Source organism: Amborella trichopoda, chromosome 11 (genome assembly GCF_054954075.1).
Source record: "Amborella trichopoda isolate Santa Cruz 75 chromosome 11, AtrichopodaSantaCruz75HAP2 v2.0, whole genome shotgun sequence".
NCBI lineage: Eukaryota > Viridiplantae > Streptophyta > Magnoliopsida > Amborellales > Amborellaceae > Amborella > Amborella trichopoda.
This window is the reverse complement of record NC_142346.1, coordinates 33,709,870-33,728,009: the sequence shown is the minus strand read 5'-3', so window position 1 is coordinate 33,728,009 and position 18,140 is coordinate 33,709,870. Positions and strand designations below refer to the sequence as shown.

Sequence of the window (18,140 nt, the reverse complement as noted above, 5' to 3'; positions counted from 1 at the left end):
TTTGATGACATACTTAAGTGAAACGAATTAAAATATCTTTAGTGATTTATTAAGGGGTTTTGACTCATTAAATGATATTTCCCCTTAATTTTCCTTGATATTATTGGTTAAAATAGTAAGAACACAAGTTGTCAATGACTTTCAAAATCTTGTCAATGACTTTCAAAATCTCATCATTCTTAGTCTCTCATGTAGGAGGTGCATGTTCTCACTTACAGATATTCTAGTGAGCCATGGCTCCACCAATATTTTTATTTTTTTTTCTTTTTCTTTTCTTTGGGTAGTTCGGTGGGGATGTAGTCACTCTCAGCTCCGACAAAAGTTAAGGAAGGAACGTCATTCATCAACCATTGCTATTGGCATCAAGGGGGTTGGCGAGTTGCAAGCAAACTGTCTGAAATCCAAATACTAAACTTAGTAATATAGACTAACACTCCTCAGCCGTTCCCTGTCTACATCACACAGTTGGCGTCGCTTCGAGCAAACTATTTGTAGCTAATATGCTAGCATGGTATACAAACCTTGTACATTCCACTTTGAACCATCAAATGGAGGCCTTGGAAATTTATTACTGTTATTCCAATTGGCCTTTTTTGGTGTGACCGTGCGGCACATTTTTCTCACCCTTGGGCCTTATCTAGCTCTGAAAAATGACATGAACTTGCCCTGTGCCTATTGCCTGGCTCACCAACCAAATGGGGGTATTTAGGTAACTCTTGAGGGTATCTCCTAACTCAATGGTCTGGTGTTTGGGGCATTCCATAGTTAGCAAGTCGGGGATTATCAATAAATCGGCTCACCATGAAATCGAAAACTAATCATTTTTATTTTAAGAAGTTGGATAAAAAAATCGGGTGAAAAATACAAATCGGCAAATACACTTCATATAAAAAAATCGTGACTATATCGGACTAGGCTCAAAAAATCGGAGTAAAAAAATCAGATATATTTAAAATATTAGAAGTTTTAAAACTCCAAATATATATATATATATATATATATATATATATATATATATATATATATATATATATATATATATATATATATCACTCAATATAAAAAAAATTATTAGTAGTGAAGAGTAATGTTTTGACTCTATATATATCACTCAGTATAAAAATGACCTCCCTATAAATATCAATTTCAAATATTCAATGTGATATACCTCTAGATTATCCATTCCATTCGTCAAGATAAATATTAGGTAGGTGAATTCAATTTACATCTTTCTAAAAAGAAATTGTCTACCCCATACTTGCTAACTATGGTCTACCCATAAGCACCCGAAAAAATATGCACCATATCCATAGTTGAGAACCAGATAAAGTTGCTTGAGAATAAAAATAAAAGTAGAATTAGAAATTTCATAAAATAGGAAAAAAATATTGAACTTTCCATTAAAAAAAAAAAAAAAAATCAGAGTTTTATATAAGGCGTAACCTTATTCTATAGTAGTTGCACTTTAAAACTCCACTGAAAAAAGTTGTTCTGACGTTGGAAACCTTCTAATGGATCATATTGACCTTGAGAGGTAAAGATTCAAAAAAATGGTGAAGTTTGTATAAGTTGTCAGCTTTAAACAATCACACAAGGTACACGTCAAAATCTTATTAAAATATACATTGTAGAAATCTAAATCGCTTTTCACCCATGTAAATTTAAAGCACCAAATATGGTACAAATCTAGTGGAATTATAAATACTCAAATTTTTTTAAAATGGAAGGTTTAGATAATTTGTAACAAGAAACACTTTTTTTCATATTTGAAATTTATCATTTTTTTTTATCTGTACATATTGAGGTTTTTTCGGTGAGATTTTAAGTTGCATCTTATTTCTAACTTATATAATTTTTTTCCCTAAAAATATGGGATCTCAAATAGAAAAAATAGTGCATCTTAAAGAATCATATTATCTAGACTGTCTATTTTCAAAATTTTTTAGTGTTTATAGATTTGTCCAATCTATGTTATTTTTAGAACTTTAAATTTCATAGTATGACTTGAAAATAGATTTTCAAGCTAAAGGAGAGGGTTCGGCAATTGAACTATATCTTTAAGCATATTTTAGAAATGCACCTTTGATTGTTTAAGGTTGACACCTTATACAAACCCCACCCATATCACAGCACAATTCATTTTTCAACTATTTAACTTTTGCCTTTTTAGTTCTATTCCAACTCCAAATCATCTAAATTTTGATGAGATTTTTTAAATTAAATTAAAATAGATGGGTAAAATGTTAAATATCTTGAATGTTGTAAAAATTTCCATTTTTCTAATAGCATAGTAATTCCTGTAATCTCTCCATTTCATATAACATAATCTAAGAGTACTTTTAGGAACCCAATTTTTTTGGAACGCAACCTCTATCAACCTCAAAAAAACATGAAATTTTTTTCAAAGGCCTCTAAGAGGAAATAAATAATGTCATGATGTAATTTTTGGACGTTCAAGTGCTTGAGAACTCGGAATCCAGCTTTTCTAATAATCAGGAGATTTGAAGATAGATTCTGGAAATTTAATTGAAAAAATCATCCAAAATAGTTCTTCCACCATAGAGAATAAATGTACAGCATGGTCCCCCAGCACCATTTTGTAGAGACTCATTAACATTTATAAACAGCATAGTAAATGAGTGTGGTGTACAAAATTTTATTAATGCACCCGTGTACGATATTGCATGATGGGTTATATGAAGAGTACATATATTATGCTCCTTCTTGAGTATAGTTTACTTCTACCCCTCGATCAAAAGACTTGGGAGGAGTTTTGCTATCTAAAATTTTGAGAATCATATTTAAGAATTACCCGATGACTATTCTAAAAAAATTTGAAGTTGAGTATTCTCATACTTAGCTATGATTATGATTATCTAAAAATTCTATGGTCCCCATTCAATCTCAAGATATTATTTTTTTGACGTGCATAGAGGATACAATTACATAATTCTTTTATCCACGTCAACCTATGGGCAAAGTTTGCGGCTCCTAAAATTAATTCCAAGTGCTGTTTTACTTGAAGGAGTAAATGATCTATTTTGGCGTAAATATGGATAACAGAATATTTAAAACAATGTTTGGGTTGCAATAATATGACAGATAAAAAGTGACTAATCTACCCCCGGTAACTAATTCAGTAATAAAGAAGAGAATGCCAGGAAATTCCCTGGAAATATCCAGCAACGGTACAGTGCCCTGTTGACCGGCCCAAACTGTGAACCATGGGCCGGGAATCGGCGATAACCGGTTACTATAATCAAGGAATAGCTGGGACCCCTCCTCCCATGATCTCATCTATAAATATCTGCTCCATGCTGCTTCTCATTTTTTCTCTCATTTCCTGTCAACTTTCTCTCTCTTCTCTCTGCCATTCTTCCTCGTTCTTCTCTCTGGTTTTCCCGGCGACTCGCTGAAGTTTGTTGCCGGAATCCGTCTCGGATAGCCTCTTTCAAGCGAGAGTTCTGATTTCAGGTAAGCTCTCTCAGCTTCATTCTGTTAAATCCATGTCTGATTATTTCTGTGGATCTTGTTATGTGGCTTTAAGATGGAGCTAACAAGCAAGCGTTGACGAAATATTCGTGCTTATAATGGCCGGAATTTCTTCATATCTCTCTGGAAAATTCCTTGTTTTCTGGTGTTTTATTGTTCTCTTCTTTCATTGAGATCTTCCATGGTGTTTGGATGACCTCTGTCGTAGATGCTGAGGATATCTTGAGGAATGTGGGATTTGAACTGGTTTTCGTCTTGTAATGTAGTTGTTTTTCGACCGTAGATTGTTTGAATGAATTGTGTTTTTGGAGGAAATTTATCCGCTGCATTCAAGTGGCTTTGAATCTCCAAGGTTAATGGAAAATGCAGGTTTGGTTATGAGATTTTTGCTTCTTAGAAACGTTCAGAAACTGCTTTGTTTGTTGAAACTATGTGTGCTCTGTTCATCTGCGTAGGTTGAACTCTTCTATATGCCTTAAGGATCTTGATAGTTTTCCCAGGACATACATGCCTATGTTTCTCTGTTTATTGGTTTTGAAGAATCAAAGGGAACATGCATTTGATTAAATGTTTACTGTTTTGTCTCTACATCTTAGGATTTGATAAGATAGTTGATAAACTACCGTTTTTCACAGTTATTATAAAAATGTTTAGCTATCTCCCTCAGTTTGTTTTCTGATAATGATTTCTTCCTATCATCTATCTGTCTTGTTCTATCACTAAAGAATAATCATAGCTGGTGCGAAATAATTGTTTACTGGCTTACTGTAATCAAGAACCCCAATAATGGCAATCTCTTGACCCTGTTTGGTCCTTTATTTCAGATACCAAAACCCAACGACTGAGATCTCCTCACTCTTGCGATGGATGGACCTCAAGAATTAAATTTGAGAAATGTAGATTCGCAGAGCACCATATCTGAGCATGAAGACTTCGATTTCTCACGGCTTGACAGGCCGAGGACACTAAATATAGATAGGCAGAGGTCCTTTGATGAGAGGTCTCTTAGTGAGTTATCTATCGGTGTGTCTCCTCGCTTTGGTGCCAGAAACTCAGAGGCAAACAGGAGCTTGGAGAACCTCGACAGCTTATGCTCACCAGCCATAAGGTCTGGTGTTAATACTCCTGCATCTTCTGCTCGTAACTCCTTTGAACCACATGCAATGGTTGCTGAAGCATGGGATGCGCTTCGACGTTCACTGGTTTATTTTCGTGGGAAACCGATAGGCACCATTGCTGCACTAGATAACACAGAGGGAGCGCTAAATTACGATCAGGTAGTGCCTCTTCTCTTTCTAAGGCACATATGTATTTTGTTTCTTTAGTTCTGTTCATGTAGGAAGAACTCTGATATCTTTGTATTTTAAAGGGGGAGAAAATGTATACAAAGAGTGTGTTGGATGCCTTTGCTTTGGGCATTATTTATAAGTGGAATAAGCTGGAGTTTTTTAATTTTATTCCTTTGCCTGATGCTGCTCTTTCTTCTCGTTTTTCACAAAAAGGGCACCCATAATTATTTTTCCCTTTTGGTCTATATCTTTGTTTTAGTTTTTTTTGCTCATCTCATATCTGGATTTGCTTTCTTGTTTATGATATATACTTAATAGTTAGTGAGTTATCAAAAGAGAAAATAAGAAAAGAAAAGTCTATACTTAATGCGTGTTTAAAATGTTTTTAATTACTCTGACATATGTGGTTCTAGGCAATATTGCATAGACAACCTCTCGAGTTTACTTCATGTCTCAAACTTGTGTCTGAAATATGTTGGAACCCATATGCTTCAGTTTGTTTATAACCTTTATTGGTGACAAGTTGTACATAATGAAGGAATTTTGAAGTTTCAAAAGTGTCTTGCTGACATTTATCCTTTGATATTGTCTTATTTGTTTTGAGTAACTAATTAATGATATCAGTTTTTAAAAAGTGGGATCCAGGGTTTAGGGCCTGACCAAAAGGCTAAGGGCATCCTATTGGAAGGTGAAGTTGGTCTCTATGGCATCAACCTGACATGGAAAAGTTCTGGGTTGTTTGTTTTCATCCTAGATCTTTCAACCCCATTTTCCTTTCCTTCTACAATAAATCTCGAGAGTAAAATGAAAAAAGAATAAGCTGTAATTGATGTGCAAAAGAAAAGCTTTTTATTTCTTTGCAATTATAATGGACTTTGCAATTCAAATCTATGATTGGTGTTTAGAGCAGCGTAGTAGTGAAATCTTTTGAGTTTTGAAATTTTTTTTTTTTTTCAAGTTGATTTCCAAAAGAAATTATTAAATATAATAGTTTTTGGGTGATTTATCTACTTATTCCTCTTCTAGTTATTCCTTTCTACCTCAATCCACATTCACAATGTTAATGTATCCCCAGAAGAGCTGGGCATTGCTTAGTGTCCAAGCAATGGGCAATAGGTGAATCCCCCACCACAGGATACATGTAACCAAGTTGATGGGTTGGTGATATATAGAATAACCACTAAGCCATTTACAAAGCATAAAATTGATTGAGAAGGGCGAGAGCCCTGCTATTTCATCCTTAACAGGAGCGCATAGATATTTTTGGTCACAGAATTGGTAGGAGAGGTCAATATTTGACTTACAATGTTTGTGTGGGGGTATCTGGTATTCTGGTGTTAAGTTGTATAAAATGAGGCAGCAGCTTTCATAATTTTAGCTGTAATGCATCTGTGCTGTTGACATTTGTGGATGTTCACGAGCTATTTGCATGCTTGGACAGTTGTACTTCATCCAAAACAAAAAAAAGATGTTTGTGATATTAGATATTTGAAGCATCATGACAGGCTAGCACATCTATAATGCATGATATGATGTGATTTTAGGCATTAGCTGCCGCCCCTAGGGTCAGTACCTAAATGTTCTGCTAAGTTTCAAACTATTAACAGGCTTAAAATTTTATGGCTTTAGCATCTTTCCTCTAGAAAGTTAGCTGAAGACTTCTATTGAATGAGAAAAATATAATTATAAAACTATTGAATGAGAAAAATATAATTATAAAACGATCAAATATCATCAAAAGTTGTTAAACCTTAGTAATCATAAAAGCTATTCTCCTCTCTTTCTTATTTTAAGATCCCTGGAATATTTTTATTGTCCTATTAATTATTTATACTAAACATGCCTATGATTCTGCTCTTTGCTTTGCATCAGCTACAATGGTTTTGGTTTATCTGCCTTGATGCTAAACAATGTTTAATTTTCTAGCATGACAGGGGAATTAAGACCTGTTCACCTTTGAGACATTCAAATTGAAATAGTTTTCTGGGCATCAAAAATCTTATTTCATTCTTTCTTTGTATTTTGTGTTATTTATTGTTTCTTTCAGTTCATTGAGTTAACATTTTATGTTTACTCTCTCTTTCCTCTTTGTGAAACATGAGTTGGCTTTCCCTCCTAATAACAAGTTACATTATTGACCTTGATTTCGCATCCAAAATTTAGGGAGCCACACTTCTCCATCAAGGATTTGATGCATGGGAAAGCTTATTTAATTATAATTGTTTTTCTTTTTGAGAAGTTTAATTCTTTAACACACTCACAGACACAAATATATGCTTTTAGGTCCTCATGTTCCTCTTTCATGTCGGATATCTGTGTCAAAATTTTTGTATTTCTGAGCTGGCTTTCTCGCTTCTAAATACTTTGCTAGCATCTTGAGCACTATTCTGGAGGATGTGCTACTCGGCAAAAGATTGGGTTCATTTGTTTCTACTTTCTAGTTGAATTTGCCTTTTTGTAGTGCATTGGAGGAGGTAGCTACAACTCTCTCATTTGTTTTATTGCGCTGGTCAGTAGAAATTTATTTCAATGTTTATATTGATACCAAGACTTTGCCGTGGCTGGCCCCTTCCGATCATGCTAGTTCCAAGCCCTGGTAATGGCGGAGGGTTGTGTTAGTAGGCTGCCAATGCAAAACTTTGCTGCAACTTTTCATGAATTCCAAATCGCCGTTATGTGCTCATGGTAGGGCGTTTCCATATGCAACGCGCATCTTACTGATGGTATGGCCCTTGACAAAGTAGATGGCGGAACATGATTCGTGTAGCCAACCCTAAATAGTTGGGATAAAGCTTTGATGATGATGATGTTTATATTGATATCAACTGCCTATATTAATAATGAATTGTACAAATAAAGGGAACTAATTTTATTTCTAAACTATGCAATGTAGTTATGTACTCCACTAAATTCTTATCTATATTTTTTGGCATGACAATCTTATTTTTGTCTTGTTGTTGAATTCTTTATATCCTAATAACTTGAATGATTGCTGATTCCGTCCTGATCTTTATTTTGATTAGGTGTTTGTTAGGGATTTTGTCCCAAGTGCATTGGCCTTTTTGATTAATGGCGAACATGAAATAGTCAAGGATTTCCTGTTGAAAACTCTCCGTCTTCAAGCATGGGAGAAAAAAATAGATCGTTTCAAGTTGGGAGAAGGAGTATTACCAGCTAGTTTCAAAGTCCATCATGACCCTGTTCGCAACACTGATACACTAGTAGCTGATTTTGGTGAGAGTGCAATTGGAAGGGTGGCTCCCGTGGATTCTGGATTCTGGTGGATTATCTTGCTCCGTGCATATACAAAATCTACGGGGGACTTGTCACTGGCAGAAACACCTCAGTGTCAAAAGGGGATGAGGCTTATACTGACGCTATGTCTCTCTGAGGGATTCGACACATTTCCCACCCTTCTTTGTGCTGATGGATGTTCGATGATTGATCGTAGGATGGTAAGCTAAACAGCCTGTTAGTTTCTTTTATGGCTAATTTGTTGCACATGCTATGGTTAGATGTAACTTTTCCACTTGGTAGTTAAGCTCTAATCTTCTTCTACTTTTCTAGATATAGGGTGAGTTTGGATGGACGCCCCAGGGCTATTCTTCCTACCACAATTTTAGAATAAGGCAGAAAAACGTTCCTGCACAACTGGGTTGAAGAAATAGTAGAATTACCATTTAGTGGTCAGTTCAAACGCACCTTAGGGCATGCTTGATGCGTGGAAGAGGGGCCTATGGTAGCCCCTCTTCCACATATCATGGAAGTTAGCATGGAAGCTGCCCCTTCCTAAAATAAAGCATGGAAGCTACCTCTTCCTAAAATAACATCTTTTGACGTTGAGTGTAGAATGCGCACTTCCGTTTTGTGGCTTCCATGCTCCCGCAACAAACACTGGAGATGTTTTGGTGGAATTTGGGTCTTCCACTACTCAAACGTTCCGCCAAAACAAGCATGCCTTTATTATTCTTGGAACTTCGCCTTTTAACCGCACTCATAGTGAGAAGAGCAAGAATTAGAATGAAAACTGTGTTTTCAACATTAATAACCTTATTTATTCATTTATTTATTTTTTCAGAATTTGGAATGTCAATTATAAATTAGACATGATCAGTTAACACAATCATTTGGGACATAGCTTGGTTAAGTTATATTGTTTGTGCATGTTAGCTTTCTTTGCATGACATGCTGGAACTAAGGATGCTTTTTGTACTTTATTCTTTGATTATGGATACTGGTGGCATTTACTATTTATAATGTGGCATCACCTGTAAATTACATCAAAATTCTGTGTTTGGTGTTGGTCTACATGTGAATTCCTTTCAGTTCATTAAAAAGAACTGAATGATGTGTCTGTGATGCATGCATATATGTCTGTAAACAACCTGAGGACATGTATTGAATGAGCATATCAATAGTTATTAAAATATAGAAGCACATTACTTTTCAAAACGAAGATAGAAAAAATGACACTTCATCAAGATTCCATTCACTTAGAAAAGCAGTTGTAATGCTGTAGCAGTAGCTAAAATTCACAGTAGCAGTCGTTAAATTCACTGACATAAAGCAAATTTCGCTTACTTTAACTTCTCAATTGCTTTATTTCCCTGTCTATTGTAAAAATTTCTAATGCTTATTTCTTTGTCCCTCTGTCATTGTGCAAGTCCTTTGGAAAATTTACTTTTAAAAGGAAAGTCCTTTGGAAAATTCAAGGTAGTCCTTGTAGCTTGTCTTTAAGGCATTTAAAATCTTTGGGCCTGATCTCTTTTGATTGCGTTGCACCTTGTATCCCTCTTTCTTCATTTTACATTCTTAAGGGTGTAGTTACCAGTTCACATCTTCTCTTGTAGGCTTTCATTAGGAAGAGTAACAGATGACATTATTGGTCCTTAAAAGGAGCTTTATAACTGTCCATTTTTCTTTCTCGTAATGGATAATGATGAGTTTCCTCAAAAAAATGGATAATGATGACTTACACAATGGTAGATTGTTGCTGGTTCCTGTCTTAGGATATATGGTGGCTCCACCTCATTCTCTTAATGAGATTCTTTATATCACTAAAAGAACTTTAAAACATACGTAATAGGTACAAACATTTAAAAGGAAAAAAGAAGAAAGATATAACAGATACAGATTGAAGTAACATCAAGTATAAAATGGGCCAAGAGATGTCAAGTTGGCATCTCAGAGACTCCTTGAATCTTCAACAAGAAAATTCGTGTTTATTATCCCAATAGTACTATAAGGGTGTTCGCTTCTCTGTTCGCGTCCCCCTAAATGTTCCTCGTTGTAGCATTATGAGAATTACATGTGCCAATTATTTCCTTGAAAACATCATCAGCCTCCAAGTGTAAGCTGTCTTTTCCTCGTATCTGATTCTCTTAATGGTATTCAACTATTCAGCGTTGTTCATCCAAAACAAATGGGAATCCTCTCTTCTTCAAAGGTTCTTGAATTTTCAACACATTAAGGCATATTTTTCCTCTTTCAACGATTCATCATTGTTCATCTAAACAAATGGGAATCCTTTCTTCTTCTAAGTTTCTTGGATTTTCAACACATTAAGGCATATTCAACTTTAATATGTATGTAAATAACTGTCTTCAACATTTAAAGGGGAGACCCTTTTATGTATTTCTACTTTCTCTCACTCTTATATTCTTGATTATGGAGTTACTGCTGAGAGGACAAACTAAGCTACTTATGAGCAACTTGGTATTTATCATTTGGAATTGTGGTGTTCTTTTTAAGGTAATAACATAGTGAGCGGACAAACTAAGCTACTTATGAGCTACTTGGTATTTATCATTTGGAATTTTGTGTTCTTTTTAAGGTAATAACGTAGTGCATCTTAATCTACCTATTGATAACATCCCTCCTATTGCAGGGTATTTATGGCTATCCCATTGAAATTCAAGCACTTTTTTTTATGGCACTGAGGTGTGCTTTGGTATTACTTAAGCAAGATCAAGAAGGGAAAGAGTTTGTGGAACGAATTGTGAAGCGTCTGCATGCCCTAAGTTATCACATACGGAGTTATTTCTGGCTTGATTTTCAGCAACTAAACGGTATATACCGCTATAAAACTGAGGAATACTCACATACAGCAGTCAACAAGTTCAATGTTATTCCTGACTCAATTCCGGATTGGGTTTTTGACTTCATGTCAATGCGTGGAGGTTACTTCATTGGAAATGTGAGTCCTGCAAGAATGGACTTTCGTTGGTTTTGCCTTGGTAATTGTGTTGCAATTCTATCATCTCTCGCAACACCAGAACAGTCTATGGCTATTATGGATCTTATAGAAGAGCGATGGGAGGAACTGGTTGGAGAAATGCCCCTGAAAATAACGTATCCCGCATTAGAGAGCCATGAATGGCGGATTATAACAGGTTGTGACCCAAAAAATACCAGATGGAGCTACCATAATGGTGGATCATGGCCAGGTGGGACTATCATTGATTCTTTTGCATTACTGTGTTATCTGTTTTCTTTTGGAAAAAGGTGTCATTTGCAACTTATATGACCATTACTTGCATGGGAATGGACTTTTATTCTGAGGCACTTTATTGAAAATGTAATGGAAGACGACAAGGAATAGTTCATGTTGTACCAAGTCCACTAAATATGGTTCAGACATCAGTTTTCAAACTTGGTAGTAGGTTAAATCTATAGTATTTCACTTTATTTATGTATTTTTTATATAGATAATGTAACACACTTTCATTACCCTCATATGTTCTACCTAATGTTGCCCTGTCTTGTTTTATGGGCTTTGACCAGATAAGTTTGTGATGTTTTGTAATCAGTCAATTAGTTTTCCTCTTCTTTGCATTTGCTTAATAAAACACATGGCTGGGTAAAACCATGACTATCTGCTAGCTTATTTCTGTGGTATAACATAAATTGATTAGATAAAATAACTCCATCTTTTCTAATAAATGTTTGTAGGTCTTGTTCATGGGTGCTAAGGCAATTTTATTGTATGAAAGATTGTCGAATAAATTGATATTCAGTGAAAGATTGTCAAACGCATTGATACATGTCTAACATGCTGATGCTTTTATTGATTAGAATTGGATACTTGAAGCTTTCTAACCAGTATTTTTTCATAGGCCTCTATACTCCATTGGTGAAAGTTGTTGCTCTTGGCACTTCAGGCTTTGACATAGAGTGTTTCGAGTTGATTTTTATTGGTTGACTTCTCGGAAATGAAATTCTTTTAGCAATATTTGTGAACTTCTTTTATTATTTAACTTTCTATGTGGAACTGTCTGAACACCAAATGATCCCTGCAACTAGATTTAATATGATTTCCACATGCTCCCGGTAATTCAACTTCATGGTTCAGCTATATGGTTGGACTCCTTTGAAGCAGTCTGCCCTGTTTAACACTGTGAATCAGTTATTAAGATATATTGCTTCTGCCCCAATCTGATTTTATTAAGATATTGTTTTTGTAACATCTCATTTTAGGGAAGTCTACAATTTTGTTTTTATATCGTTCAGGGGGTGTTGGAACAAATATTTTCTCAGATCTTCTTTGGAATTCTGTTGAGATGGATGAGTGGAAAGACAAGAAAGGATAGAATTAGGAATGAACACATCCGAGGGAGCTTACAGATGGCTCTAATAGACCATAAGATGAGGGAAAGTGACTTAGGTGGGTTGGCCATGTGCAGCATTGACCTTGAACATTATTGGTTAGGAGGCAATTTGGTTCAATTGGATGGCTCTAAATAGGCAAGGGGAGGGCCTAAAAGGATATGGATGAAAGTAGTGAGAAAATGTCTGACTGAGGGTATGACCCTTAATAGAGTGGATGGCAAAACCATAGTTGTTGGAAACACTTGGGAACTTGAATCGCTTTAAGAATTGGAATCGTGGCTGGCTAGAAGATTCATGTTTTTAGAATCGACATCTTTACAATGGGCATCACGGGGAGCCAGATTCCTATTTTTTGGGAATCAAGAATTAACAAAAATGGAATCGAGATTTCGCCACATATGGAATCAAGATTTTGAACTTCTTGGAATCTAGATTCTGAAATCTTAGGAATCGAGTTTCCAACTTATGTGGAATCGATATTTGCACCAGTTTGGAATCGATATTTGCACCAGTTTGGAATCGAGGTTCTGACATATTTGTAATCTAGTTTTCGATGTATGTGGAACTGAGATTCATGCCAGTTTGGAATTGAGAATCATATTAGTTTAGAATCGAGTTTGATCCCAATAGGCAATCGAGATTTGTGACTCTATGGAGTTAACTACGAAGCCCCATAGAAACAAGTTTCCTATATCAACGACATCTCGCGCTTTATTGACTTAGAATCTATTTAAGAAATTGATATCAAATATCTTTGAATATACTTGTAGAGGGGTTCCTCAGATTTGAAGTCAATATATTGATTATTGAACTTAGGGTTAAGTAGTTCACTACGGAAATTATCTACAAAAGATACAAATGTTATCTCACGTATTTCTAAATTGTGATATTGACTTCATTATTATACAAAAAAAATACGATTTTCTCTGAGCCATGGCATTTATTGTATGTGTTGTGGTTACCAATTGTATTTGAAAGAAAAGGCAGTCCATCCTAGCACTATTAGAAATGTACTCAGAATCTATTTAAGAAATCGATATCAAATGTCTTTGAATATACTTGTAGAAGGGTTCCTCAGATTTGAATTCAATGTATTGATTATTGAACTTAGGTTTAAGTAGTTCACTACGGAAATTATCTACAAAGATACAAATGTTATCTCATGTATTTCTAAATTGTGATATTGACTTCATTATTATACAGAAAAAATACGATTTTCTCTGAGCCATGGCATTTATTGTATGTGTTGTAGTTACCAATTGTACTTGAAAGAAAAGGCAGTCCATCCTAGCACTATCAGAAATGTACTTAGAAGCTATTTAAGAAATCGATATCAAATGTCTTTGAATATATTTGTAGAAGGGTTCCTCAGATTTGAAGTCAATGTATTGATTATTGAACTTAGGGTTAAGTAGTTCACTATGGAAATTATCTACAAAAGATACAAATGTTATCTCATGTATTTCTAAATTGTGATATTGACTTCATTATTATATAGAAAAAATACTATTTTCTCTAAGCCATGACATTTATTGTATGTGTTGTAGTTACCATTGTACTTGAAAGAAAAGGCAGTCCATCTTAGCAGTATTAGAAATGTCATTCGAGCCAGTCCTAGTACTATTAGAAGCATTCACAGTATTAGGAGCATTCTAATCGAATAAACATTTCTACTCTAATTACATTTAAAAAGTGGTAACCATTCAAGAAATTGAACATTATGTACTTCGAATTGTTTATTTATTTATTTTATTTTATTATTATTTTTTTCCTTGCATTTACATTATGCCATTATGGTGGGGTAAAAATTCAGTCTAAAAGATCAAGCACACGTGTGGATATATTATTGCATGAATTAAAAAATAACATGTGGGTATAGAGAAATTTTGACATCAAACAAATATCTTATGGACGGCAAAGAAAAATTCCATGTTGATTGAATCGCAGTTCCCTGCTCCTATGTTGTAGATTCTAGATTCAAAACCATAATGAATCAAGATTGATCACATGTGGAATTAGGCATAAACAGACGTGGAATCAAGATTCAATAAATGTTGGGATCGAGATATGAGAAATTTGGGTCTGAGATTCCACAAATAATGAGATTGCGATTCCTAAAAAGGTATGAAATTAGATTCCTAAGTTCTAGGAAATGGTTTTTGTGAAGATTCTTTATTGGAATCGCCGAATTGGGATTCTGAACCGGAATCGTGACCTTGGCAGAGAGATTCGGGAAACTATGGGTAAAACAAGATTCGTGTAGCTGATCCCAAATAGTTGGTACATAGCTTGGATGATGACGATGATCTTCTTTGGAAACCTTTACTAGATCTAATCATCGAGATGGAGAATTCATCTCTAAACATGCATGGGCATGAATATCTCCACTAATCAGTGTTTTGAAATGCAGGATGTGGACTCGATGCAGTCGGGGGGTCGTTACGGCTCAATGAGGTCCATATGCGGGCACATCACCTCGATGCAGTTAATAAAAAAATTCCAAAAAAATCTCAAAAAATAGATTAATGCATGGATAACAATATGGAGGTGATTTATGTGGTAGTAGGTATTTAATTTATCATTAACTCCAGTATTATTAGTTATAAGTGACTTTGGATCCTGCGATAGAATACACTAGAAAGAAACTAGAAACTTGAAACTAACTTTATAGAAGACATTATATTATCATAAACATCCAAAAACTATCATTGTAATTGCAAACTCCAAAGATTCATGCAACCACTAAAAGTCTATTAAGAGCTCAAGAGTCAAGCCAAAACATTGAAGAAAATAGAAATCAAAAGATAATCTAGTCAACTCTCAGCTCTCAAGTCTCAATCTCAAATCTCAATCAGACAAGTCATCCAGGGAGTCTCCATGTGCATGTACATCTCTAACATCTGAGTGCGAGGATATAGAGGCATCATCATCATGAATATCATCCTCGGTCGCCTCCATATTTACTACGTCTTCCTCAGTCTCCTTTGAGTCGGCCTCCTCCTTGACCTCTAGAATTGATACGCGACTGGACCCACCTTTTTTCTTTTGTGTTCTAGTGTTAGGCCATACTTCACCCAATTTTTTTAGCGCATGTTGAGGTTGCATAAAGCGCTATGCGGCCGCATTTTAAAACACCGCCACTAATCCTCTTGTTCCCTACCTATGTGTTGGATTTAGGACTCATGGGTAACTGATGCATGGGCTAGTATCTGTTTGGCTTTTATTAGGCTCATTGAGGGGGAATACTAGATCTTGAAACCTTCTTAGTCTTATAAAAAGGACTTCAACTAGCTATTTGAGAACCCCGATCACCAAACTACTAGCGTTTAAGTATGTGATGTCTTGGGTATCAGGTTGACTGAGATGTGTATTCATCCTTCTCTGTCTCTTTGAATTCAAGGATCTCTAAATGCTTGCAGCAGTGGGCACATTCCTCATTGCATATTGTCCAACCCTTTCTCTCTGTTCTTGGGACTTGTTTGATGCTCATTATGTCTATAGCTGGCATCTTATGCTTATTCCTCATGAAGTCTCCAGGAAAGTTGCTCTTTTTAGTAAAACGGTGTCTGCTCCATATTATTCTCCTGAAATAAATGCCTTGGATGCAGTTTCTTTTTCAAACATTGGCAACCATAGGGAAATACTATTGTAGCCCTCTCTAAGTCCCTCAGGAATTGTATTGACACACAGTGGAACATTTAAAAGTGGACAGTTGCTCGAGTCACATGGTACAGAAAAGAATACTGCCGTGACTTGATTGCTCAATCTGAAACATGAAGGGATAGGGGCCCCTTCTATTTGATTTTGTTTAGATGGTTTGTGAGATTCAGCACCATTCCCAGAAACCGGTTACCTTTGACTATGTTGCCTTGCATTTATCAGCAATGATGGACCTATAGTTGACGTGTTGGAGAGTCAAGACCATCTCTTCTTGATTAACCCTTTGAAAGTTGAACTGCCAAGAAGGCACAATCAGCTGTAGATGCCTGTGAAATTGTTGGAATCTCTCATATGAAACATCTGAGATGATTATCACACTTGGCGAGCATCTTCTGCATGATTTTGTCTGCTTCCCTTCCTCGTATCATCATCCACTCTTCTCTCTGGACATTACTGGTCTCAAATGAAGGGAATGCTGTTAGTCGTTCCATGCTTGTGATTAATGTATAGAATTAGTTATGACGTATATAGCTGTTGTTATAGTAGGTTGTTTCGGACTTCTATTTCAATCGCATAAGGGTGTTCATATATTTCTATCCAGTCTTAGTATGTGGAAGCCTTTCACATATTTACTAATCGATCGGCATATGGCTTTTCTAGCTTTTGTGTATTTTTCCCTCAATACTTTTTTCCGTTAACATTTCTGTAACTGATATTGAACCTAGCTTTAGTGCACATTCTTTGATGTTCTCCTCTAAAACCATGTGCCAAGTTCAATATTAATACCGTAATTATTCTAGACTTGTTAAAGTTGGAATGGTTCTACCTTGCTGAAATATTTAGTTGTATAGGCCCGATTTTGACTTTCTCAATGCATCCTGCTATAGAGAATGATATTGAACCTGTGATCTTTTCTGGGTTTGATTTCAGTTTTATTGTGGTTGCTTACTGCTGCCTGTATAAAGACCGGCCGACCCCAGATTGCACGCAGGGCCATTGAACTCACAGAAAGCAGGTTAGCCAAAGATAACTGGCCCGAATATTATGATGGTACGCTTGGTAGGTTCATCGGTAAACAAGCTCGCAAGTTCCAAACATGGTCGATTGCTGGTTATCTGGTGTCGAAAATGATGCTTGAAGACCCTTCTCATTTGGGAATGATTTCTCTGGAAGAGGACAGGCAGACGAAGACTTTTATCAAGAGATCAGCTTCTTGGACATTCTAAAGGACTTGAATGATTGTAAGGGATAAAGATTGAAAGAGAAGAGGAGAGGAACATTCAAGAAATCACATGTGGCTCACATTCTTTTGTGGATTTTTTGAGGGGTTGGAGGAGCGCTGCAAGAGAGGCTTATGCATTGTGAGGCTCCTCATTTAAATGTGTTTCTGTACATTATTGAGTGCGGCAGCTCGAATAAATGCTGTATTATTGAATTGCTCTGGAATCTTCAAATTCATTCATTCATTCCCATTTAGCAGGTAATTCTTTCTTGGTTAGGGGTTTGGGTTTTGAAAATCGGAAAATTTTGGGCCTTAGTGATGTGAGGTCTCACTATACAAACCATGTACAGCTAAAATCTTGTGGAAACTGCACTTTAAAACCATGCAACACTACCATGTAAAGTTTGGTGTTAAACCGCCGCTTCTATTCTCCCATTGCATGGTTCATATTTCTGGTATACTTTGGCTCGGTAATTATAGCATAATCAAATTTCATTCTTCAGTTTTATTCACAGCAACATGAATACTTGATGGAAATCAAGTCCAAAATTGTCTCAACATGTGTCACACAGTGCTTAGCAGTACGTAATACAAACTCTTACCCTCTCTTGGTTAAATTACTACGCAGGGACTTTGTACTTTTGCTAAAAAAGATCGCTCCATCCAACGAATATAAGACCTTGTATGGGAACTGGTTTTCCACTTCATATGCCTCGTCTTTTTAATCAAACTTATGTCCTCACTCACCAAATATATCGTGAGGTTTTTGGCTTCCATGACAAAAGCAGTGTAAATTTGGTGCATCTTTTAAATTAAGGGACATATCAAATGTATCCCCATAGTTGCCTAAAGTTCAAACTTACTTTTAT

The 18,140-nt window shown here is 35.7% G+C and overlaps 1 protein-coding gene across 1 annotated transcript; it reads left to right on the top strand.

Moving 5' to 3' along the window:
* Nucleotides 1-3,329: 3,329 nt before the first annotated feature.
* On the top strand, nucleotides 3,330-17,519 carry LOC18436667 (putative alkaline/neutral invertase D). The gene is made up of 5 exons (XM_006846893.4): nucleotides 3,330-3,474; nucleotides 4,317-4,769; nucleotides 7,805-8,236; nucleotides 10,669-11,227; nucleotides 16,980-17,519. Exons 2-5 carry the CDS (start codon nucleotides 4,356-4,358, stop codon nucleotides 17,273-17,275), a joined length of 1,701 nt encoding a protein of 566 aa, XP_006846956.1. The 5' UTR covers nucleotides 3,330-3,474; nucleotides 4,317-4,355; the 3' UTR covers nucleotides 17,276-17,519.
* The last annotated feature ends 621 nt before the right edge of the window (nucleotides 17,520-18,140 follow it).